Below are 25,764 nucleotides of genomic sequence, written 5' to 3' on the forward strand. Positions count from 1 at the left end.
TTTTATTGAAACGTATAAAATCCTAAAGGGATTGGACAGGCTAGATGCAGGAAGATTGTTCCCGATGTTGGGGAAGTCCAGAACGAGGGGTCACAGTTTGAGGATAAAGGGGAATCCTTTTAGTACTGAGATTAGGAAAAACTTCTTCACACAGAGAGTGGTGAATCTGTGGAATTCTCTGCCACAGGAAACAGTTGGGGTCAGTTCATTGGCTATATTTAAGAGGGAGTTAGATATGGCCCTTGTGGCTAAAGGGATCAGGGGGTATGGAGAGAAGGCAGGTACAGGGTTCTGAGTTGGATGATCAGCCATGATCATACTGAATGGCAGTGCAGTCTCAAAGGGCCGAATGGCCTACTCCTGCACCTATTTTCTATGTTTCTATGATATTGACTCAGGCCTGAGAGGCCAGCATCGGGCATTTTCATGCCTTACAAGGCGCAAGTCAGAAGGCTGTGTGGGGCACCACTCCTCGCATAGACATTCCGCAGTATTACTTTATGAGGCCGTGTTGCGGGGTCGATCAACCCGGCACGGATGGAAAGCGCGCTCGGGGGTGGTCTCTCACTGGATCGAACTCGGGAACCTCCATTCTCAAGCCCGGCACTGATCTCACTGCGCGACCAGCCGACTTGTTTGTTACCAGCATTCCTTTCCAACTCACGGCCCTGATTCCTGCCTGCGCATTGTTCACTAAAATGTATTATACTAAAATACAACTGTAACAGAGAGCGCTCGGTGTACACACTCTTACTCACACATTTTGACACACGCACTTCTACTGTCACTGCGCTGACTGTACACGCTTCAATGCCCGGTATATTCTCAAAATGGATCTTAAACCGAACTGATGTGCTCAGGTTGGCTTTAAGGTGCCTTTCCCAGCATACGCGGTGAAAATTCCATTTCTTTCGTAATGGGGATATGTAAATGTGTACTTGTATTCTGTATTTAGATACTTCTGTTTTATAATGTGATTGTAACTACATTGTGAGATGCATCATATTCTGATTTGTGTGTAGTCTTAAGTTAACTTTGTGGGTAATTAAAGATGACATGTTCTGTTGCCAAAAAAAAAGCAGGGCTCATTGTTCTCAGTACAACAGATTGTACAAAACTACCAGGAGTTCACACTGGACAAAATATGGAGCTATTATTGTGGTTGGGTTTTGTTCTCCGATCTTGGCAACTTACTTGCAAACGATTCATCACCATACGAGGAGATATCATATAAGTGTGCTGGTGCCTCCGCTGAATGCTTGGCCTTTATATACTTTTCAATCAGCTGATGTGACCTCATTTTGGAAACTCAGTTATGATGTGGGGAGGAAATCTCGTCACTGATTGGCTGTGTGACGAGCTTCGTGCATTGTGGTCTGGAATTTTGCCTGCATTGGTTCATAAGTAAGACGGGGGAGGTCTACGTGTTTGTTTACAGAATTGTTTGTGAAAAGCACGCTTCTAACAATTCTCTTGCATACCATGTGTTCGCTTTCTCCATGACTTTCACTGATGGCCAGATGTCCCTCTTGATCTTCATGGGTAGAGATGAGGCAGAGTTGGTCACACTGCTTTACAGCCAGTTGATGTTCATGGATCCCTGTGGAATTTTCTCCCATTTTGGCTGACGTAATATCTGCTGAGGTCCCTGCATTGGATTTTGTAAACCACATTGGTCTTGTCTAATAGCTTGGTTTGTTCTTTTGGTCTGCAAAGTACTCTCCTCAAGCTGTTGGCTTGTGTGCAGTTGAATTTCTGTTTTTGGAGCAGTCAGGCCAGCATTTCTCAGGTGTTTTGTATGTATGGAAGGACAGCTGTTTGGCCGCTTCTTGTTTGGTGCATTGTCAACCTAGTAGGCATCTTATGAAGTTGCGCAGGTATTTGTTTCGTGAAAATACTTTAAAAAGATGTTTCTCCTCTTAATCCTTAAGTTCTGCCATGCCTCGGCGGATCTCCGATCTTCAGAACAAAGTTTAGATACAGCTTGTCTTGTGCATTTGATTGTTCGCTGTGTCGCACGAAAGGGTTACCCGCGGAACTTCATATGAGGTCGACAAAGCTCCAACCAAGAAGCAGTCAAACAGTTTCTCCTTCCGTACATTCGAAATATCTCAGAAATGACAGCTCTGACTGCTCCAAGACTGAATTTCAGTAACATATAAGGCAATAGCAATGTTGAGAGTATTTTGCAGACCAAAAGAATAAACCAAGCTGTTAGATAAGACCAATGTGGTCTACAAATCCAGTGTGGGGACCTCAACAAATATTACATTGGCCAAACTGGGAGAAAACTATCCACAAGGATCCATGGACATCAACTGGCTGTAAACATTGAGAGTGGCACAAATTTGACTGGGCATCGGTAAAAGTCATGCCGCAAGCAAACATGCGGCATGCGAGAGAATTCCTGGAAGGGTAGTTTTCCGCAGACGATTCTGTAATCAAAAACATAGACCTCAATGCTACTTATGAGCCAATGTGGGCAAAATTCCAGACCACAACACAGAGTTTGTCATGCAACCAATAACGAGGTTTCGTCATCACATTGCAATTGAGTTTCTGAAATGACTTCAGAAATCGGCTGATTGCAAGTTATATAAAGGCCATGCATTTGGAGGACGCAGCACAATTAACAGAGCATTGATGATGTCTCCTCGCTTGGTGACAAAATGTTTGCAAGAAAATTGCCAGGATCAGAGAACAGCTCCACCCAGCCATCAGCCACCAAAGCTGCACATCTTCTGAATTATTTACAGCTATTATTGTGTTTTCTAGTAGAAAACATTTTGTAAATATTGGCAGTTTTCTTTTCACTGTTTTCGCTAATTTTTGTAAGTTTGATTTTTGACGCACCTAACAAACACCCTTACACTCAGGTGCTCGGTGACTGCAGCCATGTTTTTTGCCTTTGATAACTTGCATATCAGCAACACTTTTTTAAAAATGTATTATAAGTGTGCTGGAGTATTAATTGCAATAAAATGCCATAATCTAGAAAATCTGCTAATCTGGCACCAACAAGGACCCAAGGATGCCTGATTATCAGATTTTTATTGGCATTGATTTCTACCAGCTTAAGCAGATGGTAGTGTTACTTCCAAAGTGGCAAAACATATTTTCTTCCTGAGACTGATGTAAAGATGTAAACATTATAAACAGTTGAAGTAGATGACCAGGTTGAAAGAAACTTTTCCACCTGCCTAAGTGGCTTTCAGTTTCACCTTACTATTTGCTAATCAGATTTTTAAACACCAGCATCCATTTGAGGTTATTGAATGGATCTTATTTATTGCCACCATGTCAGAGCACCCTACAGTGCCTATGGTTGATGAACCACATCGCTATCATCTGTTTACATTAATTCTAAAAACTTGGTCCAAATGTCTACGTATACATTCACTCCGTCGCTGTTGTAGCATGTACTGTCTGCAAGTGCACTGCAGTTACTAGCCTGGGTACTCTGGCAGCACCTCTCCCAGTTGCAATCCTTCCATAAGGGCAATGGGTACACAAGCACCTCCGCTTCTCGCAAGTCCACGCCATCCTGATATGGAAATACCATCACGATCAAAATCCTGTAACTGCGGTGATTCGAGAAAGTTATTGACCATCGTGACCTTGAGAGCTGTTAGCTTATTGCAGGAGTTCCCAAACTGGGGTCCACGGACCCCTTAATGGTGTTGGTCCATGACATAAAAATGATTGGAAACCTCTAGCTTGTGGGCAATAAATACCGACCTTCACATCAATATCCACTACCTGTAAATTAATATTTTTTATGAAGTTATCTTTGGTTCTCTTGGAGCCAGGATGGAGAATGAGCGCACTCCTCTGCCATCCCTGTTCTAATGCGCACCTTATAAGATTTTTGTGAGGCCAAGTTGAGGTGATAGATGTGATGAGTTCAGTTGCTGTTGAATAACTTTTGAACAATAAATCAAATACTATTTATTGAGATGGTGAAGCACCTCTACCCAAATTTAGAACTGCTGTTTACAAAAGCCTTGTTTTAAGCCATTTAAAGGCATGTAGTTTCCACTGAGATGTGACCTGCTTTGTTAATAATTTGTTTATTAAATCAGGTATTTTCTAACTCTGCCTTGGTCCTGATGTACTGTAGGTGGATTAGTTCCCTTTAGTGGGAGCCTCCACGAAATAATGTGCTCTTGCTTCCCCTTAGTTGAAATCCTGGACAGCCGCCAGAAGAGAGCTGAAGCATTAAAGAGACTGACTGACAATGCAGTCCGCATGTCAGAGGAGCAGCTTGTGGAACTCAGAGCCGATATTAAGGTAAACTTATTGTATTTTAGTCAAGCATCATGATAAAGCTTCACAAATACGCAACATTTTTCAAGCTTTGTATATTATTTTATTGCCTTTATGCCAATAACTATCTTTAATCATTACACTCCAATTTGAAATCCATATAGTCAACCTTTCATGGATACAGAATATGGACTAGCCAAGTAATTGCCCTTTTATTATTTGAACTTAGCTGTGAAGCAGTTTCTGTTTAGACCTAGTTTTTCTCTGGTTTTCCTGTATTCTCATAATAACCCATTGAAAAATGTGGAACTGTTGCGCTGAATAAAACTGACAATCCTCAAGCCTCCTTTGCACTCCTTGTACTCTTGTATTCTATTCTGAGCACTTACTGCTTCTCAGTGACTTGAGTCATTTCTACCCTATCTTCATGATGGGCCACAGGCCAATTTAAGTTCTGTTTGATTGAATATTTATCAATTTCATGTATGTAAAACGTAATTTTACCAATTTTGCCCTTATTGAGGATTAATTAACCTGATCTTTTGGTTTTTCATATTTTAACTATTGGCTGGATTTCATATCGTCCTTGTGAATCCAAATCTTGTCATTCCATCATCTAATCTTGCACAATATTCTGTAGTTAAATAGCAAGTATTAGGCACCTTGCTAAATTTTGTTTACTGTTAGCCATGGGGATGGTGGATCGATTATGGTACTGTCTCAAGACAACATGGCTATTATTTGTCACATACAAAAACAATTCTATAAATAGCTTCCCACAATCAAAGTCATAAATATAGCTTCCTTTACTATATTATAAGACCATAAGATATAGGAGCAGAATTGGACCATTTGGCCCATCAAGTCAGCTCCACCACTTCATCATGGCTCATCCAGTTTTCTTCTCGGCCCCAATCTCCTGCCTTTTCCCTGTATCTCTTCATGCCCTGACCAATCAAGAATCTATGAATCTCTGCCTTAAATACACATAAAGACTTGGCCTCTACAGTTGCCTGTGGCAAAGAATTACACAGATTCACCACTCTCTGGCTAAAGAAATTCCTTCTCATCTCCATCCGGAAAGGATACCCTCTCTATTCTGAGGCTGTGTCTTCTGGTCTTGGACGCTCTCACCATAGGAAACATCCTCTCCACGTCCACTCTATCAAGGCCTTTCAACATTCGATAGGTTTATTATAATATTCTAAAGAGATTGCTCTTAAACACTACTTGCTTAGCATGTGCTAGCTTATTTGCAATAAGCTCCTAGACAGTTGAAAACATCCAAAATTTAGACAGTGCACAAAAGCATTCTCTGTGGCTTTGTGTTTTTTCTTCTTCTGCTGCTGTGCTTGGTGCTTTGTGGTAATGTTGGAGTCCTTACCTGATGGAAGAAATGCAACTGGAAAGCAATTATCATCCAATAATTGTCTTATAAAATGTCTTATAAAAGGCACGCAGCTCCTAGTCTAAATGGCATCATTTTTGAACATCAAAATCAATCTGAACTATAGACTTATCCCTGCTTGCACTTTCATCTTCAACTGAAGTTTGTGGGTTCTAATCTCTTTCTAGGACATGAGTGTATTAATCTGGTCTAGATGGACATTTCAATACAGGATTTAGGAGTGCTGTGCTGGCTGAGGCAGTATCCTTCAAAAAGTACTTATCTGCCTGTTAAGATGAATGTTAAATAACACCTTGTTTGAAGGTAGCCACTATTCTGCCCAAAGTTTCTTCCAGGATCAATTCCTCCAAGAGTAAGTTAACCGCTCATTCCGTTGCTGTTTGGAGAAACTTTGCTGTGCGCAAAATCGCTGCTGCATTTGCTTTTCTCAGCAAAAATGACTGCACATTAAAAATGTATGTTGACTACTTTGGGATGGTGTGAAGGACTTGGTAAGGCACACTTTAAATAGAAGTTAAAACAAATTTCATCGAGGTATCAAGGTTGTAAACGAAAACTGCAGTTTTCACTGTAATAAATGGTCCTCATTAAGGTATAGGATGACCATGCTGAGGAAATTAGATTTTCTTAAAAATAGGGGATAAAGTATAGATATAGGCCATTTGGTCTAACCAGTCCACATCCACATCCATCTCTCATGCTTCTGAGTTTGCAGCAAAATCATCTCTTGTCCATCCTCTGCTTGTGTCTTAAATGTATCCTGGTTCCTCAATTACTTCCTGTGGTAGCATTCTTTTCACTCTCTGAATAAATGACCTATTTGATTTCTTTGAAACTCTCGGCTTTGTTCTTGGTAGCAACAAAACAGACTAATTTTTAAAACTTACTGGATCACCTCACCACATTCTTTTGTGAGTAAAGAGACCTAATTTATTCTTGTAATGATGGATGTAATTGCACCTAGATGGTATGATCTTTGCAAATCCATTTTCCACCCGCTGGTGACCAGAATTGTACATAGTACTTCAAGTGTCATCTAACCAATGTTCAATTTTTAAAAAATTAACTATCTCTCTACTTTTCAATCCTATCTTTTGAGAAATAAGTGCTTCTGTGTGGTTTGATTGTTTTAGTAACCTTGCTACGTTTAATGATTTGTGTATTTATCATCTATTATCACTTGTTCCTTTACCCATTTAGATTCTCATTTTCAGGTAATATTTAACCATATTCCACCTATCAATATGTATTGTTGCAAACTTAACTGCTAAAATACATTTGCTAACTATATGCCCAATCTCGTCTATTAATGTCATAATTTAGACCAAAAGACCATGAGGCATGAGAGTGGAATTAGGCCATTCTGCTCATTGAGTCTGCTCCACCATTCCACCATGCCTGATTTATTATCCCTGTCAACCCCATTCTCCTGCCTTTTCCCCATGACCTTTGACATCCTTACTATTAAGTGCCTATCAGCCTCCACTTTAAATATACCCAATGACTTGGCTTCCACAGCCATCTGTGGCAATGAATTCCACGGATTCACCACCCTCTGGCTAAAGAAATTCCTTCTCATCTCTGTTCTGAAGGGAAATCCTTCTATTCTGAGGCTGTGCCCTCTGGTCCTAGACTCCCCCTCTGTAGGAAACATCCTGTCCATGTCTACTTGATTTAGGCCTTTCAATATTCAGTAGATTTCAATGAGATTCCCCCCCAACCCCCAAAAAAACTCCAGTAAGTACAGGCCCAGAGCCACCAGACACTCATAGGTTAACCTTTTGATTCCTGGGATCATACTCGTGAACCTCTTCTGGACCCTCTCCAATGTCAGCACATTCTTTCTTGGATAAAGGGCCCAAAGCTGCTCTCAATAGTCCCAAGTGAGGTTCTCAACAGTGCCTTTTCAAGCCTCAGCACTACATCCTTGCTTTTATATTCTAGTTCTCTCAATGAATTCTAATATTGCATTTGCCTTACCACTTATTCAACTTGCAAGCTAACCTTTAGGAATCCTGCATGAGGACTCAAGTCCCTCTGCACTTCTGATTTTTGAATTTGCATCCTGTTTAGAAAATAATGTGTACCTTTATTTCTTCTACCAAAGTGCATGACCTTACTGTATTCCATCTGCCACTTTGCCTGTTCTCCGAATCTAAGTCTTTATGCAGACTTCGTACTCCTCCATCTTTGTATCATGCACAAACTTGGCCACAAAGTTATCACATCTGTCATCCAAATCATTTACATATAACATGAAAAGAATCGGTCCCAATACTGACCCCTGCAGAATGCCACTAGTCACCAGCAGCCAATCAGAAAAGGCTGCCTTTATCCCCACTTTTTGCCTCCTGCCAGTCAGCCAATGCTCTATCCATGCAAGTATCTTTCCTATAATATTATGGGTTCATATTTTGTTCAGCAGGCTCATATGCGGTACCTTCTCAGAGGCCTTCAAAAATCCAAGTAAACAGTATCCACCGACTCCTTTGTCTATCCTGCCTAGAATTTCTTCAATGAATTCCAACAGATGTGTCAAGCAAGATTTTCCCTTAAGGAAACCGTGCTGACTACAGCTTATTTTACCGTGTGTCCAAGTACCCTGAGGCCTCATCCTTAACAATTGACTCCAACATCTTCCTAACCACAGAGGTTAGGCTAATTTCCTCCTGCCTCCCTTTTTCTTGAAAAGTGGATTGACATTTGCAATTTGGAACCATGCCAGAATCTATTGATTCTTCAAAAATCATTGCTAATTCCGCCATAATCTCATCAGCTAACTCTTTCGGAACCCTGGAGTCCATCTGGTCCAGGTGACTTCAGACCTTTCAGCTTCCCAAGCACTTTCAACAACTCCCCCCCAGCGTTCTCAAATTTCTGGCTGGTGTCTTCCACAAGACTGACACAAAGTGCTCATTAAGTTTGTCCCCCATTACTACCTCTCCAGTGTCATTTTCCAGCGGTCTGATATCTACTGTCTCCTCTCTTTCACTCTTTGTATATCTGGGGGCAGGGGGCACTTCTGGTATCCTCTTTTATATTATTGGCTAGATTTTTTTTTCTCCTTATGGCTTTTGTAGTTGCCTTCTGTTGTTTTTTAAAGGCTTCCCAATCCTCTAGCTTCCCACTAATATTTGCTATATTATATGCTCTCTTTTGCTTTGACTTCCCTTGTCAGCCACCTGCATATTGAAATTCCCCATGACTATTGTAACATTGCCCCTTTTACATGTCTTTTCTATCTCCAGTTGTAATTTGTAGACCACATCCTGGCTACAGTTCGGAGACCTGTATATAACTCACATCTGGAACTTTTTAACCTTTGCAGTTCCTTAACTCTACCCACAAGGATTTTACATCTTCTGATCCTGTGTCACCTCTTTCAAAGGATTTGATTTCATTTTTTTTTTAACCAACAGAGCCACGCAACCTTCTTTGTCTACCACCTGTCCTTTCGATACATTTTGTATCCTTGGATGTTAAACTCCCAACTATCTTCTTTCAGCTGCCAGTCAGTGATGCCCAGGACGTCATACCTATCAATCTCTAACTGTGCTGCAAGATCATCTACCTTATTCTGCGTCCATTCAAATATAACTCCTTCAGTCCTGTATCATCACCCTTTTTGATTTTGTTGCCATGTTACCAGAAGTTAAATTCTTTTCCATTTCTAAGGTTTTTGTTTAATTTAATAAATAATGGACATTTATCTCATTGTGGACTCTTTCCCCATTTGATACCTGCAAATTTATAAGTTTTAATTTTTATTCCAGAGTCTTAAAAATCATTGTGACCAACAGTGATACAGAACTAATCTTTATGCAACTCACATGCTCGATACCCTTTTCCTTTGTCTTCAAGTTTGCCCAGCTAATCATTTCTACTAAATATAAACAGACTTCCCCTCCTCTTAATCTTATTAATCTTTTATGTGTTACCTTATGAAAGTAAAGTCTGCTTCGGCATATTAAAATCCAACCCAAAGGCAATCGAGTCAACCCAGACTTAACTATTAACTATTTCATTGTCCATCTTAATCTGATCTGGAGGCATTTGCATTGCTTCAGTTGTGACATCCACACCTGATAAAGACGCTGAGTGAAGTCCTTTGACCACCTGCTCTGGCCAGATATTTGTGGCATTGAGGCAAGCCCTAAAGTCAATATTGAGGAAAGTGCTTCCCAGTCCACTCCCTGAGCACATGCCATATCCTACCAATGACACCAAGTAAAACTTTCACTCAATGTCTCAGGGCCCCCACGACCCAGGCCATGCTCTCTTCTCACTGCTGACATCAGGAAGAAGGTCCAGGAGCCTCAGGACTCTCACCACCAGGTTCGGGATCAGTAATTACCCCTCAACCATTAGGCTCTTGAACCAGAGGGGTTCACTCGCCCAATCACTGAACTGTTCCCATAACCTATGGACTCACTTTCAAGGACTCTTCATCTCATGTTCTTGATGTTTATTGTTTATTTGTTTATTTTCCTCTTTTGTATTTTACAGTTTGTTGTCTTTTGAACATTGGTTGTCTGTCCTGTTGGGTGCAGTCTTTCATTGTATTGTTTCTTTTTTGGATTTATTGTGTACGTTCACAAGAAAATGAATCTGAGTTGTATATGGTGGTATATATTACTTTGAACATTCCTTTCCCTGGTCAAATCTCTCGTCCCTAATTGGGTTAAACAATAAGGAACCATTCAGTTTCCCTAATCCTGCTAGCCTCGCCTTCACACTGATGGGGACATGCTGGCCCTAAACTCTCTGTATCTTGTTTTTAAAAGCATCCCATTTGCCAGCTGTTCCTTTATCTGTAAACACTCTCCCAATCAACTTTTGCAAATTCCTGTCTAATGCCATCAAAATTAGCCTTGTCGCAATTAAAGATTTTAACTTGAGGACCAGTCCTATCTTTTTCCATGATTATCTAAAGACTAATAGAATTATGGTCACTGATCCCAAAGTGCTCCCCCACCATTGCTTCAGCCACTTACCAGACTCATCCCCCAGGAGGTGGTTATGTTGCCCCTTCTCTAGTAGGGCCTTCTACATATTGCTTGTAAAAACTTTTCCTGGACATATCTAACAAATTCTGCCCATCCAATCCTCAGCGCTATGGCAGTCTCAGTCAATATTAAGGGAAGTTTAAAATCATCAACTCTTATAACCCTGTTGTTCCCACAGCTATCTGCAATCTCCTTACATATTTGCACCTCCAATTCCCACTGACTATTGAGGGAGCTTGTAGAACAATTTCATCACGATGATCATCCCCTTTTTATTTTCAATTTCTACCCATATAGCCTCACTAGATAATTCCCCAGGAATATTCTCTCTAAGATCATGATGTTTTCCCTAATCATAAATGCAGTTCTCCCTCTTTACGTCCACCTCTCTTGTGTCTGTAGCCTTCTGTACCCGGGGACAGTGAACTGCCAGTCCTGCTCATCCCTCATGTTTCTGTAATATCTGTAGAACCTCAGTCCCATTTGCCTGTCCATACTGAGTTCACCTGCTTTACTTGTCAGCCTTCTTGCATTAAAGTAAATCAAGTTTAACCTATCAGACTTCCTCTCTTTATCCTGCATACTGGCTACTTTAACTTTCAGATTTGACTCTACTTTCTCATCTGCCACAGTGCTGTTTCCTCCCACCCCCATGCCAGACAAGTATAAATCATCCCAAGCAGTAATAGCAAATCTCTGCGCTGGAATTTTGCTCCATCTTCCATTCAGGTGCCTTTTGTACAGGTCATCTTTGCTCTAGAAGAGATCTCAAAGGTCCAAAAGCCTGAATCCCTCACTCTTAAACCAGCTCCTCAGCCACGCATTTATCTGCCCTATTCTCCTATTCCTGTCCCATCTTCTTATTCCTGCTCTATCCTCCTCTTCTTCCTACCCTCACGACTGTGTAGGACTGGCAGTAATCCAGAGATTACTGTCTTTGAGGTCCTGCTTTTATCCTCTACCTAACTACCAATAGTCACTCTGCAGGATCTCATCACTTTTTTTTTCCCGTGTTGTTGGTACCCTTGTACAATGACTTCCTGGGTGCTCAGTCTCCCCCTTGAAAATGTTCTGCAACTGCTCAGAAACATCCCTATTCCTAGCACCTGGGAAGCAACTCACCATCCTGGAGTCTTGGTCACTGCCACATAGTTTCCTGTCCCCTGACCATCAAGTCTCCTATTGCAAGTCTCCAGCTCTTTGTCTCAACCTTCCCTGCTGTGCATCAGAGCCAGTCACTGTACCACAGGCCTGCCGAACCACTGCCCCACCACCTCCCAATGGTATCTAAAACAAGATGCTTGTTAGTGAGGGGAATGGTCATGGGGGAGTCCTGCAGCCCCTGTCCCACCCTTAAACTTTCTTGGTGTCACCAACTACCTGCTGTCTGCACCTTTCAGAAGCATTAAACAAAAGGTGTTTGTACTGTATATGGTATAAATGTGGGCACTTAATTAAACAGGGCTAGGATGTGATAAACACTGAATTTGTCTTTGATTTACCTTTTTTGTTTACTTAGTATTCTGAAATGGAATTGACAGCTGCATGAAACAGTGGTGGCTCATTTTTTAAATATTTGTCAAGAAATGTACACTAGTCTATTAATTCAAATTGCTAATAGCACAAGTCAGAATTATTATGTAATTTTAAAAAGCTAAGCTGCCATATGCCTGGACTTTGTCTGCAAGAGTGTTTTTAAATGTATTATTCTAGCACTTCGTTAGTGAACGAAAATACGATGAAGACCTGGGCCGCTGTGCACAGTTCACCTGTGATGTGGAAGAACTGAAAGCAAGTATCCAAGCCTTTGGACAAGGTAAGCTGAGGCTTGGTCATATGACATCTAGTTATTTAAATAATATTTGATATTTAAATCTATCTTGCAGGTGGGACATCGAGCATTTCTAATCTGTATAGTTCATTCTGAAGCCGCTGGAATAAATGACTAGAACTGATTACAAGCATCAGATTTCTGTGGTTTCTGAGTTGGGCCAACTTTGTAGGCTTTTTTTTTTAACTGAGGTTGAATTGCTGACTCTTCAGTTTATGATGCCAAAGTTCTCCAATTTTAGAGCTCATCGAGGATACTAATGGTCTTGTATAACTGTGATTCTCATTGTCTTCAATCTTTGTGGTTGACCATGCCATCTTCTCCTTCTCGACTGGTTTCTTTGGGTGGGGCATTTGGCTGGTTACATTCTTACCTGCTGTACCCAGAGAATCGCCAGCATTGCCATAGTTCCCATGCACATTTCTTTACCTCTGGTATTTCCCAAGCTGTGGTCCTCACTTCATGCATGCCACTGCATTGATTTTCCATGCATAGGGTGATAACAGTCAACTCTCCCTCAGTGCTTCTACCCTTCACTGGCCCCAAGCTATCAAACAACTTGTCCAGCATTCAGTACTAAGAGAATAGCAGTATCCTCTAACTCATTGCGAATAATTAAGTCACTTTCTTAATTTCCCTGTCACAATCTGTCTCCTCTGGCCAACTCCCTATGCCTGATACCTGAGGCTAAGCAATACAGGTTGAAACCTTCTTGTCATATTTACCCATAATGAGCTTTAGACTCCATATCACTAGCTTATCCTCTAAGCTAGTGAATGAATTGTGTCCAAGTCTCAGCCTATCTACTGCTGAAGCTCTCATCCATGCTTTTGTTGCGTTTGAAGCTTCAGTATTGCAATGCATTGCTTTGTGCACAACACTAAGGCTTTGCTTCACCAAAAGCAATTTAAAATTCTCATATTATCCTATCCTCCTATAGTTTCTATCATCACCACAATTTTAATCACAAGTGGCATCAGAGCCTATAGCTTGCAAAGTCCTTGATTTTCCCTGAGTTCCTCCATCTTTCTATCTTCAAAGGTGCTTCATATGACCCATCTCTTTGACCAAGCCTCAGTTTGTGTGCTGTGTGTGTGAGAGGCTATATGCTGTACTTTTGTTGGTAAGTCTTCGCAGAGTGCAGTGAGACATGACCTTGTTAAAATCTGCAAGAGAGCCTAATATGTATAGATCTTGCAGAACAGCTAAATTGATGAGAAATATTACTTGCTGTTGGACCTTGGATGTTTCTGAAAGGTGCTGACAGCTTCAGAAGGAAAAACAAAGTAACATTTCTTCAAGCATAGCATAGATAATTATATTTCTGATATGGTAATCTTGGAAGCTACTCAGTGTTTTTGCAGCCACAAATAATTCCTTCCAGAAAAGCTACGGAGCCATATACAACTAGTTCATTGTAATTTCAAAAGTTACATTTGATCATGTTTGACCATCAGAAGGAACAAATAAGTAGCAGTGTGTGGTTGTCATCCTTGACTTTTAGCGGGTTATGGCTTGTAAAGATAAAATAATCTGAAGGACAAAAGATGAAACATTCGGGGATAATAAGTGAATGTTAATTTTTGTTGCACTCCTTGCTTGTTTCAAGTGTTTAAGGGCAAGGGAAAAAAAATACATGTATTAAAAACTGAGTGCCAGTATGGGATCTGACGGTAACATGAGAAATTCTGCAAATGCTGGAAATCCAAAGCAGCAACACACAAAATGCTGAAGGAACTCAGTAGGTCCTGTTGAGTTCCTCCAGCATTTTGTGTAGTACTTGACAGTGATGCCCTTCATTATTTGCTTTGCATTACCCTAAATGAATGTGTCCAAATTGAAGCTGGAAGCTAGCAAGAGTTCCCTGCAACAGGTTGTATTGATCAATAAAACAAAACTTGGTGAATTTTTTAAATTAAAATTGATACCAAGGCACACTGGCAGAAAGCTTGGCCATTTGAGGTTGGAGAGGGAAAGAGATTGTGGGAAAATTGCATTTTACGGCTTTAGCAGGAACTGGGGCATGGTAATAAAACTGGAGATGAACAAGAGGCAAGAATTGGAAGGGCGCAGATATCTCAAGTTCTAAGACTCGAGGTAATTACAGAAATAAGAATTTGAATGAGACAATTGACAGATTTGAAAATGAGAATTTTAAGCCTGAGGCATCGTTAAAACAGGGAGCCAATGCAGATTAACAGGCATGAGAGAGTTGGTAAACAAGACTTGGTACTAATTGACAAAGTAGGCCGGAAAGTTTGGGATGACTTCAAATTTATAGATAGTGGAATTTCAGCAACAAATTAGCTGAGACATCAGAATCAGGTTTAATATCACTGGCATGTTGTGAAACGTGTTGTTTTTGTGGCAGAAGTACATTGCAATACGTAGAGGAAAAAACTGAATTACCGTATGTGTATATATTTTTTTTATTTAAAAGTAGTGAAGTAGTGTTCATGGGTTCAATGTCGATTTAGGAATCGGTTGGCAGAGGGAAAGAAGCTGTTCCTGAATCATTGAGTGTCCCTTCAGGCTTCTGTACCTCCTACCTGATGGTAACAGTGAGGAGCGGGCATGTCTTCAGTGACAGGAGTCTTTATTGATGGATGTGCTTTTTTGTGGCATCACTCCTTGAAGATATCCTGGATACTACGGAAGCTAGTGCCCATGATGGAGCTGACTAAGTTTATAACCTCTGTAGCTTCTTTCAATCCTGTGCAGTACCCACCCATGCCAGACAGTGATGCAGTTAGTTAGAATGCTCTCCACGGTACAGCTTTAGAAATTTGCAAGTCTCTTTGGTGACATACTAAATCTCCTCAAACTCCTAATGGAATATAGCAGCTTTTATGCCACCTTTGTAGCTGCGTCGATATGTTGGGCCCAGGATAAATCCTTGAGATGTTGACACTCAGGAGCTTGAAATTGCTCACTTTCTCCAGGTATGATCCCTCATGGGCAAAGACTGGCAACGTTATGGAAATTGAAATAGATGGTCTTAATGGTGGAGATACATAATCTTTGGCTCATCCAGGGTCAGTGTGGCTCTAAGGTGGCAAATAGTCTAGTTAAGCCTCAGGCAGTTGCCAGGGAGGTGTTTGGAATGGTTGGCAAAAAGAGTTTTTGAAGCCAAAGATCACTACTTCTAGTCACCTTGATCATTTAAGATTATCCTGGACTTCAGATAAGCAGCCTCTCGATATGAAGATGGTGAATAAGTCAGGGTTGAGGTGGTGAAATGGAGTTGTCTGTCTTCTGGCACGATATTTTGGGATGGTGTTGACAAAGGTGTGGGCAAGAAATAGAAGGTCAAGGACACTGCCTGTGGTGACACAGGGCAAGAGAAGCCACTGTGGATAAGTGTATAGATATTGAAAACAGCCAAGTGTGGTGCTAGCCAGCAGGATAAAATAATGATGGTGGAGGAGAATGTTGAGGGCATCTAAACTCATGGTTGTCAATGAGTTAAGGAAGACAAGGTGTGACAGTTACATAAGATGTCATTTGTGACTGCGCATTTTTTGTGGGAGCAGTAGAATACTGTTTGGAGGGGTTAAAACATGGAATGGGCACAAATTTGAGGCAATTCCCTGTTCAAGATACTTGAAGAGAGTGAGAATGGTATATTCAATTAATGGTTCATCTATTTTTTTTCATGGATATCAGATATCATGTCACGTGAAGTCCAAGATTTAGTTTTCAGAGTGCCAGCTTCATGGGACATGAGTTTTGAAAGATTTAAAGCTCTCTCCAGTGTGCACATGCGGCAAAATCACTGCACTTCCCATAGTTTGCAGAGTGAGAATTTACTCAGTGAGAAACCTGCTCTCACAAAGAATCTATCAAAGAATCTGTTGTGCGTGTTACATTTACTTTTAAAAAAAAAACAAACAAACCTGGTGATTGATTTCTCTCCAGTCTTCAGAATTACTAGGATTCGCCTTGCTTAATTCAGCAGCCTCAGGCTGGCAATTCCTGAAATGAATTGCTTACTCCTGGAACTGTTATGGAGTCTGGCCTTTCTTCCCTTTCTTGCTCCCTGATTCTGTATCTATGCTTTTATATTATGCTTTAGTATAATTTAGTTGAACAATATCTGCAGTGCATCTCTGCCTAAAGATAGGAAGCAATTATTTGGCATCATGCAATTTTATCTCAAGCCAGCAGCGGAAGCTACTCGATCGCACAGTGACGCACAAATTCTGCATGCGCAGAAAAGCGCAATATTCTGCAGTAAACAAATGCTGAATGCTTAAAACGATGCGTGTTCCAAGCACTGACAAGTGTTCAAAACTGAACAAATGTGTGGAAATACCTCAAAAATTTAGTCTGAGGGCAAGACTGGCAAGCAAACACTGATATTCCCATGCTGTAAATGTAACTTTACACAAAACAGCTGTAGTATGAGACAAAAAAAGTCTTAAAATACTATGGTCCTGTATCATGCAAAGTAAATTCACGGTAATATTGAAGTACCAGATCAAAAACAGGACAGGATCTGAAACAGTGACTTCAGTATTTTGCTGTAAACTTAAGATGCCTCCTAGTGAAAATTTGTACTGCATTTAATTTAGCAATAGCTGTCTAGCCAAGTAGAGTCAAAAGGACTTGGATGTGTAATATATGCTGACACTTCAGTGCAGCAGTGAGTGTTAGGAGCCACCTTTGTCTGCTCATCTGAATGAAAAGATCCAGTCATCCAATCTGAAGAGTAAACTATGTTCTGGCCAATATTTCTACCTGAAAAAAAAACAATAAAAGCATTGACTGGCCATTAATTGCATTATTGTTTGTGGGCACCGTCCCGAGTGTTCAGTTCATTTCAAGTGCTTTGCATTATTCTGTGGCTCTAGATTTTTAAATCATACATTTTTGCTTGATCATAAACCAATCACAAGGGCACTTAATCGTGCAGTTGAGTGTGCACAGTGGGCAGTTTGCAGAGCATCCTTGGTTGGCCTGAAGGGGTTATCCGGTCAAATGCTTTGGTTTTATACTATTATGTTTTCAGTCAGCAGTAAGTACCTGCAACTCAACACACTGATCTCAGCATGACCACTAGTTAACATCTATGTATCACTCACTGGCTGTTTGCCTATGGGTATAATTTCACAGCTGTACAAAAAATACAAAAAGCCAGCAAAAGACCAATTAAAATTTGTAAATCCGACTGCAGGGTAATATTCTATTTAAAAATTTTTCAGATTGGGTTTTATCATAAAAGTGGTACTTTCATAAATAAAAATGCTGAAGATTCTGAAAATCGGCAATAAGAATTAGAAGCGTAATAGGCCAAATGCTGGAACTCCCAATAAATCAGGCATCATTCATGGACAATCAAGCAATTAACACTAGGTCACTGATCTTTCATGAGATTATATGCAGAGAATGCTTGTAGAGAGCATTTGGTGACTCGAGGACTAGTTAGGTGGAAATTTTGGCAGTGGAAACATTTCCTGAAGAATGGTTCTTTACTGATTTAGAAGGAGAGGAATCGTAATATATAGAATTCTGCATATCTAGCATTCTGAATAACTTTGTTTATCACTGGCACATTTTATCAGAAGGAAAAGATTTGATTTTCAGTATGTGTACCTGGTTTCTTTTCAAGTATGCATCGAAGGACTGTTTAAATGTAGTGAGGGTTTCTGTTTCTGTCAACCCTTTCAAGCAGTAAGTTCAAGAACTCGACCAGTTTTCCCTCTAATCCTCCACCAATTACTTTAAGTCTCTGCCCCCTTGTTTTGCTGCTTTTTTTTTGGATCCCTGCCGCAAAGGGAAACTGTTCTTCCTATTTACTATAGGTTGCTTCCCCAGAATTTTGCACACTTCAATTAATGTCCCCCTCAGCCTCCTCTGTTTGTAAGGAAACACCAGTTTGTACAGTCTTTCCTCATGCCTGTAATTTCCCAGTCTTGGAATCCCATTTGTAATCTTCTTTGCACCCTCTCCGATGCAATCATGTTTTTCCTGTAGCATGGAGACCAGAACAATGAACTGCACTGAAGCTGTTATCTAACTTGGGCTGTTTATAGTATAACCATCCTACTCATTTATTCTGTGCCTCGGCTGATGAATGAAAGCGTTCTGCATGTCTTTTTAAACACCTTATCAACTTGTTCTACTCTTAAGGATCTGGGCACAAACACTCTAAGGTCTCTTGATTCCTCCACACCATTCAATATCCTCCCTCTCTGGGATTGGGAGGTACGGAGTTTTCCAATGGTGGATCTCAAATTTTGGATATTTGCTGTGGGTAGGTGGGAAGGAGGCAAAAGATTGGAGAGAAAAGGTGGAAGTGAATGGGCAGGAGGTAATATTTGGGCAGTTAAGGCTGGTAAATGTGAACCAATTGTTTGGATTCCAACCATATTTCAGCTCAAGGCTTTTTTAAACTAAAGATTAGTTTTTCTAATGTGTGTTCTGTTTTGTTACAGTATCTCATCCCAAGAATAATTACTCTGCCAGATCAAGATGTGGCTCTGTGTCATCTGTGTCTTTAACAAATCGGAGTGATACATCAGCTACAACTGACTGTTCAGCAGACCCTACTTTTACTAAAACGGCAAAGAACAACCAGTCTTCAGGAAATGGTGCGGGGGATGGTTCCACTGCCGCAACAAACTATGGAAACCAGATTTTCCCATCAAATCGATCGGTACATACTGCTGGTGTTCTGCCAGTCTTTGATTTCTCCATGCCCATCTCACATAGAGCCATATATAATTGTAATTGCATTGTTTTGAGTTGGTGCATTGTTATGAATCACTCAAGAACATGGTGATGGGGTTGTTAGTTCTCAGTTCAGCAATTTCAAGTAGTGCAAAAGGACATCGAGCTGAAGTGAACTTAATTTCCAAAACGGCAGCGCAAATTTAAAACCACTATCGTGGGTCTACGGGTGAATTTAGAGAACTCAAGGGAAGTACCTAATCTGTCAGTCTTGGTTGGCTATAGGATAATGAAAAGGTCTCTTAAAACTTTAGAGAGATATTGAATTCCTCTGTGAACAATATTCGTTCAAATGCTTTATCAAAAAGTGAAATGAATAGACTAAAATATTAATTTACCACCACTTTCATGATTTCAAAAAATGTTTTCATATTGCTACAATGTAATATATAATTGTTCATTTTCAGTTGCCTGTAGAATACTACAGCACAAAAACAGGCCCATCTAGTCTGTGCTGCCTACTCCAATCAACCTGTACCTGGACCATAGCCATCATACCCCTCCCAATGTTGAAGTCAAACCCGCATCCACCATTTCTGCTGGCAGCTTGTTCCTCACTCTCACCACCCTCTGAGCAAAGAAGTTCCCCTTAAACATTTCACCCTTCACCCATAATCCGTGACCTCTAGTTCTAGTCTCACCCAACCTCACTGGAAAAAGCCTGCTTGCATTTACCCTATCTATACTCCTCATAATTTTGTATATTTCCATCAAATCTCCCCTTATTCTCCTACACTCCAGGGATTAAAGTCCTCCCTATTCAACCTTTCCCTATTAACTCAGGTCCTCAAGTCCCAGCAACATCCTGGTATATTTTCTCTGTACTCATTCAACCTTATTGATATCCTCCCTGTAGGTAGGTGAAATTTGACTTCATCAAGGTCTTGTACAACTTTAACGTAACATCTCAACTCCTGTACTCGTACTTTGATTTATGAAGGCCAATATGCCAAAAGCTTTCTTTACGACCATATCAACCTGTGACACCACTTTCAATAAATTATGAACCTGTATTGCCGGATCCCTTTATTCCACCACACTCCTCAGTGCCCTACCATTCACTGTGTAAGGCCTACCCTAGTTTGTCCTCCCAAAGTGCAACATCTCACACTTGTCTGCATTAAATTCCATCTGCCATTTTTCAGCCCATTTTTCCAGCTGATCGAAATCCTTCTGCAAGCCATGATAGGCTTCCTCACTGTCCACTACACCCCAGTCTTGGTGTCATCCACAAATTTGCCGATCCAGTTTACCATATTATCATCCAGATGATTGATATAGATGACAAACACCAAAGGACCCTGCACCGATCCCTGCGGCACACCACTAGTCACAGGCCTCCTTAACCATGGCCTCAATATCTCTTGAAAACGAAGGTTCTCTAAATCTTGTCTATATGTCTTTTACTCTGACAGGAGCGTATAAACTTTGTACTCTGGAAAATTTTACTTTTGAATCCCTCCCACTTACCAAGCACACCTTTGCCAGAAAACAGCCTGTCCCAATCCACACTTGCCAGATCCTTTCTGATACCATCAAAATTGGCCTTTCTCCAATTTATAATCTCAACTCGAGGACCAGACCTATCCTTTTCCATAATTACCTTGAAACTAATGGCATTATGATCACTGGATGCAAAGTGTTTCCTACACAAACTTCTGTCACCTGCCTGATTCATTCCCCAATAGGAGATCTAGTATTGCACATTCTGAAGTTGGGACTTCTACATATTGATTAAGGAAACCTTCCTGAACATAATTTACAAACTCTATCCCATCTAGTCTTTTTACAGTATGGGAGTCCCAGTCAAATGTGGAAAGTTAAAATCACCTACTATAACAACCTTGTGTTTCTTGCAACAGTCTGCAATCTCTCTACAAACTTGTTCCCCTAAATCCTGCAGACTAAGGTGGTCGATAATATAACCCCATTAACGTGTTCATACTTTTCTCATTACCCAGTTCCACCCATAAAGCCTCACTAGTCGAGTTCTCCAGTCTATCCTGATGGAGCACTGCCGTGACATTTTCTCTGACTAGTAACGCCATCCCTCCCCCTTTAATCCCTCCCACCCTATCATATCGAAAACAACAGAACCCTGGATCACTGAGCTGCTAGTCCTGCCCCTCCTGCAACCAATTCTCACTAATGGCTACAATGTCATAATTCCACATACTGATCTGTGCACTGAGCTCATTCATTTTTCCTGTAATACTCCTTGTATTGAAATAGACACAGCTCAAACATTAGTCTTTGTATGTAGGCTTAATAACATCTTTCCCCACAACCAGTCCACTATCAGCCCTGGCACTCTGGTTGCTTCCCTCTGCAGCTCTAGTGTGTAAACTCTGTCTAACTTGCCAAATGTTGGAATTAAACTGGAAAATGCACCACACATTTTATTCCAGTGAGTTATCTGTGTTTTTAAAAAAAAAAATCAGCTGAAATGTGAAGAACTCTGTTTAAAACTTCGTGATCTACAAAACTGTTTCAGTTCAGGAATTCGATTGTTCATTTGTTCACAAATTCATCCAAACAAACCTGGATTATTTAAGATAACCAGCTGGGATAATGCTCAGATATATTAGACTGACAACATTAATGAGGCTGAGGCTATGGACTCTATAACAGCTCAGTTTTCCGCACGTCTGTTGGATTGAGACTCGAGAACTTTCTTTTAAGCATACATTAATTTCTGATTACATCTTTGAAGCACTTAAGCCTTTGTACATGTTAAAGGTCATAAATGTAAGTTATTTTTGTGGTTAGGGCATAGCAGTTAGTTGTAGGGCACAGGGTAGTGGACTTTATTCCACATTTAGAAGTATATCTTACAGTTATACTTAGGAAGGTAGATGAGGAATATCCACCTGAGCAGTATTGTACTTTAGCTGGTATACATGGAACCCAAAACAGAGTGGGGCAATGCTATAATCTTTGTATTTACTGCACTGAATATGAAACATTCTGTTATCTGCCATTGTTTCCCTTCCCAATGCAAACATTTGTTGGTGTTCTTGAGATTGCAGATGACTTGCTGGAAATGCATTCCACATTTGGGTAGACAATAATATCCATGGACATATGAGTTAAATTGACTAACAGTAAACATACAAAGAGGCACCAGGAGATATTAGGAGGGATTAAAATACGAAGTGTATCGATTAATTGAAGTGTTTTGCCCTTATAGGTGCCTCATGGAAACAGGAGATCAGGTTACCGATCTAGAGAGAATGGAGTAAGTGGCCAAAGCCACAATGGAAGAAATGATAATAAGAAACAGTACCGCAATGGACCCAGGAATTACTCCAAGACTCACTACAATCGTCATCCCACACGTCAGAGCTTTAATACTGAGAAGACCCAAGCGGATTCTACTGCTCCAAATGGCACAGCTATGGCTTCTGCCTCCAGGCAGCCCTCTTTACCTCCTGCTCCTGCCAATGCCCTCCCTCAACGTAGGCCAAGGTCAAGTGGAAATGAAGCTCCTGCGAACTCATGAAGAATTCTGATATCTACTAACAAATCACCATCCAGATTAACCCCCAAAAATGAGTTTACATTTACCTTGTGTTTGCCACCTTTTGAATTTATCTTGATCTATTTCTCTCTAGATTAAATTTTCCAAATGTTCACCAAGTTTTTGAATTGATAATGTCTTGAAGTTGTTAATCTCCTCTGGAAGAGGGAGCAGCACTTAGCTGTACCTTAGATATGTTCTTTAAGACATTGTTGCTTGATCTGTCATTGCCAGATTGGTTCGCTTTACTTCACATGCTCATGCTTTCTCATCCCCAATAAATCACTGTACCTCAAACTGTTCAGAATGAAAGTGCCTTGGACCTTGAGTATTTGTCACAGCCGCTTAATTTTCCAGGCCACAATTACAAAACAAAGGACCAAAGACCTTCAAACTTTGCTGCCATAGGTCTATAGAAATCACTGATTGAAGCAGGGCATATGATTGTTTTGTCTTATTTCAGATAATGGTGATGTATTTGGATAAAACTGTTTTAGTGAACATTCTGAACTGTGTATTTTGTGTGCTGAAGACAACATGCCAGAGGATGCCAGATCAGCATCCCTTCCTATTCACATTAGTATTCACTCTGTCACTATAGACATAGATGCAAAGTGAATTCCCTTTACACTTACGTTGTAGTTGAAAGGCTGAATTCTGAGCCAGGGCCTTGCTGCTAGGTAGCAGAGGATGGCATATGACAGACGCACTATGTTACCTTTCAGGAGCAGTTCCTGCCATAATGTTAAATTTCTGTCCCACAAATTTAGTGTGGATGTAAAGGCAAAACTACTTACCACTGTAGTTGAAACTTGTGTGAACAGAAGAATTGATAGAAAGTTTGTTGTATCTGTTGTTATTAACTTGTATTGGCCACTGTTCTGTTGCATAGTGTTTCTGTAGTTCTTCCAGAATAGAAATGCATCTGCCTCTGACAAGTTTAAGTCCACTTTTGGCACTATACATCTGAAGTGATCCAGAATTTCCTCCCAAAATGTAATTTGTATGTCAGGGTAGCAGGAGTGTGTGTGATGCTGCTAAACATTTATCATGCACCCTTGAAGAATAAACTGCTGCAGGTCTGAGATGCCCTTGAACCACTAAGACCCAAGTGTGAGGGAAATCTGATCATGAGCAACATCATCTCAAATTCCAAACTCCATTACCACCAGTAAATTAAAAAGCATAAAACAGGCAACCTCACGAATGGATGTCCTTGGAGTACTGACCTATCCAGAAGATTTTATTTTGCTTGTTTTTTTTTTTAAAAATCCTCCTTTTATTTCTCAGAAACAGGTGATATAACAAAAGAAATGTAGCCTGATTGCTTTGATTAGCTTTATATTAGTCATGAGGGGTGATTAAGACTGTCCCCGTTCTATGCCTGTAATGCAGACTAATTGAGGTTGAAATGTGAAGCACAGGAATTAATTCATATTTTTTAAATTGAGAGCTATGTTAAAATGTATCTTTCAAATTGAGTTGGTGTCAATTCATTTCTTCAGACAAGTAATGTTGATTTCCGAATAATGGCAAGAAAAACAAGAGCCTAAGTTTTTCAAATTAAATTTGTATCAAATGAATAGAAGTCGTTCTAAAGTGTGAATTAGCTAGTTTAAGTGTAATTATTATGATTAACCTCTACATTGGTGTTAAAGCAAGGGATCATGCCACAGATTCATTGGGAGCATTTTGTTTCTAGTATTTCAGCAATGTAATGCTGTTTACCTGGGACCAGACCAATAATTGAGAGTGCAGTTGCAGCTCTGGAAATTATTTTTCTTAAACTTGATTCCAATTTACATGTTTGAATCCGAATCCTCCAATTTATGGAATGTTAGTACATAAAGGTTGCATTTCAGGCAGTGGAATTGCTGCTCCCTCTTAGTGCCAGTCTCTTCTTGACATGTGTCATGTATTTAAAATTTAATTAATGAATAAAGAAGCTGTATTCTAAACTAATCTTGTTGTGCAACTGTGCTCTTTTCGTCCTTTTCATTAGTTTTATACAATCTTTGGGGTGGGTTGGGAACAAACATGACTCAACACAGTGTTTCACTGTTATCTTTAAATATGATGTCAGATGACATTTAATGGAAGGGTGTGCTATAGAAGAATCAATGGGATAACTTAATCTTGTATTTTACATACAGCTTTCCCCCTTGCTAGATGTGGAGGACCAAAGTGACCGCAACTGCTCCCATAAGCTGGAAGATGTTGCAAGGCCTTGGGTCATGCCCAGAACACTTGACTGCCTTTGACAGGGACATGGCTGAGGCAGGGCCTCTCCTCCTGTTAAAGTTTTTATCAGAAATTGTATTCAGGGATATTTGAACTTAATGTTTTCATTTTTATTTAGAATGAATGGAATATTAAAACCACAAATAATTTTTTTTAAACTGGATTGCCTTGCCCTATCCTGTTATACAGCACTAAGAATCCTCATTCAGATCAATGAAAGATGGGGCCCTGGGGAATGTAATGGAACAGGGACCTAGGAGTGCATGTACAGTTAGCTGAAAGTGGCAACTTGGGGTGGTGAAGGTGTTTAGCAAGGTGGCTTCAGGCAGTGAAGATGCACTTGAAGTATTGTGTATAGTTTTAGCCACCCTGTAACAAGAAAGATGTTAATTACACTAGAAAGAATCTTAAAGATTTACCAGGATGTTGCCTGGACTTGGGAGCCTAAGTTACAAGGAGAGGTTGCATAGATTAGGACTTTTTTCTCCTGGAACCTAGGGGGTTGAGGGGTGATCTGATAGTGGTATTTAGGATCATGATTATATTTTATTTAGAGATACAGTGCAGAATAGGCTCCTTCAGCCCTTTGAACTGCACTGTACAGGAACCAGCTCTCCCTCTTTCCCCCCCACCCCCCATCTCCACATTCCTGATTTAACCCTAACCAATCATGGGACAATTTACAATGACCAATTAACCTACCTGGTATGTCTTTGGACTGTGGGAGGAAACCAGAGCACCCAGAGAAAACCCATGCATT

The 25,764-nt window shown here is 40.4% G+C and overlaps 1 protein-coding gene across 5 annotated transcripts in view; it reads left to right on the forward strand.

Annotated features, from left to right (window-relative positions):
• Positions 1-24,725, forward strand: part of LOC134340248 (spermatogenesis-associated serine-rich protein 2-like) — a 126,172-nt gene extending 101,447 nt beyond the window's left edge. For all 5 annotated transcript variants that reach the window (XM_063037254.1, XM_063037256.1, XM_063037257.1 and 2 more), the window contains 4 exons: positions 4,181-4,290; positions 12,394-12,496; positions 18,949-19,169; positions 22,434-24,725. In XM_063037254.1, the coding sequence (XP_062893324.1) occupies positions 4,181-4,290; positions 12,394-12,496; positions 18,949-19,169; positions 22,434-22,745 (746 nt within the window). In that variant the 3' untranslated portion in view covers positions 22,746-24,725. The remainder of the gene's footprint in view (positions 1-4,180; positions 4,291-12,393; positions 12,497-18,948; positions 19,170-22,433) is intronic.
• Positions 24,726-25,764: the final 1,039 nt, after the last annotated feature.

The sequence above is a fragment of the Mobula hypostoma genome, chromosome X1 (assembly GCF_963921235.1).
Source record: "Mobula hypostoma chromosome X1, sMobHyp1.1, whole genome shotgun sequence".
Classification (NCBI taxonomy): Eukaryota; Metazoa; Chordata; class Chondrichthyes; order Myliobatiformes; family Myliobatidae; genus Mobula; species Mobula hypostoma.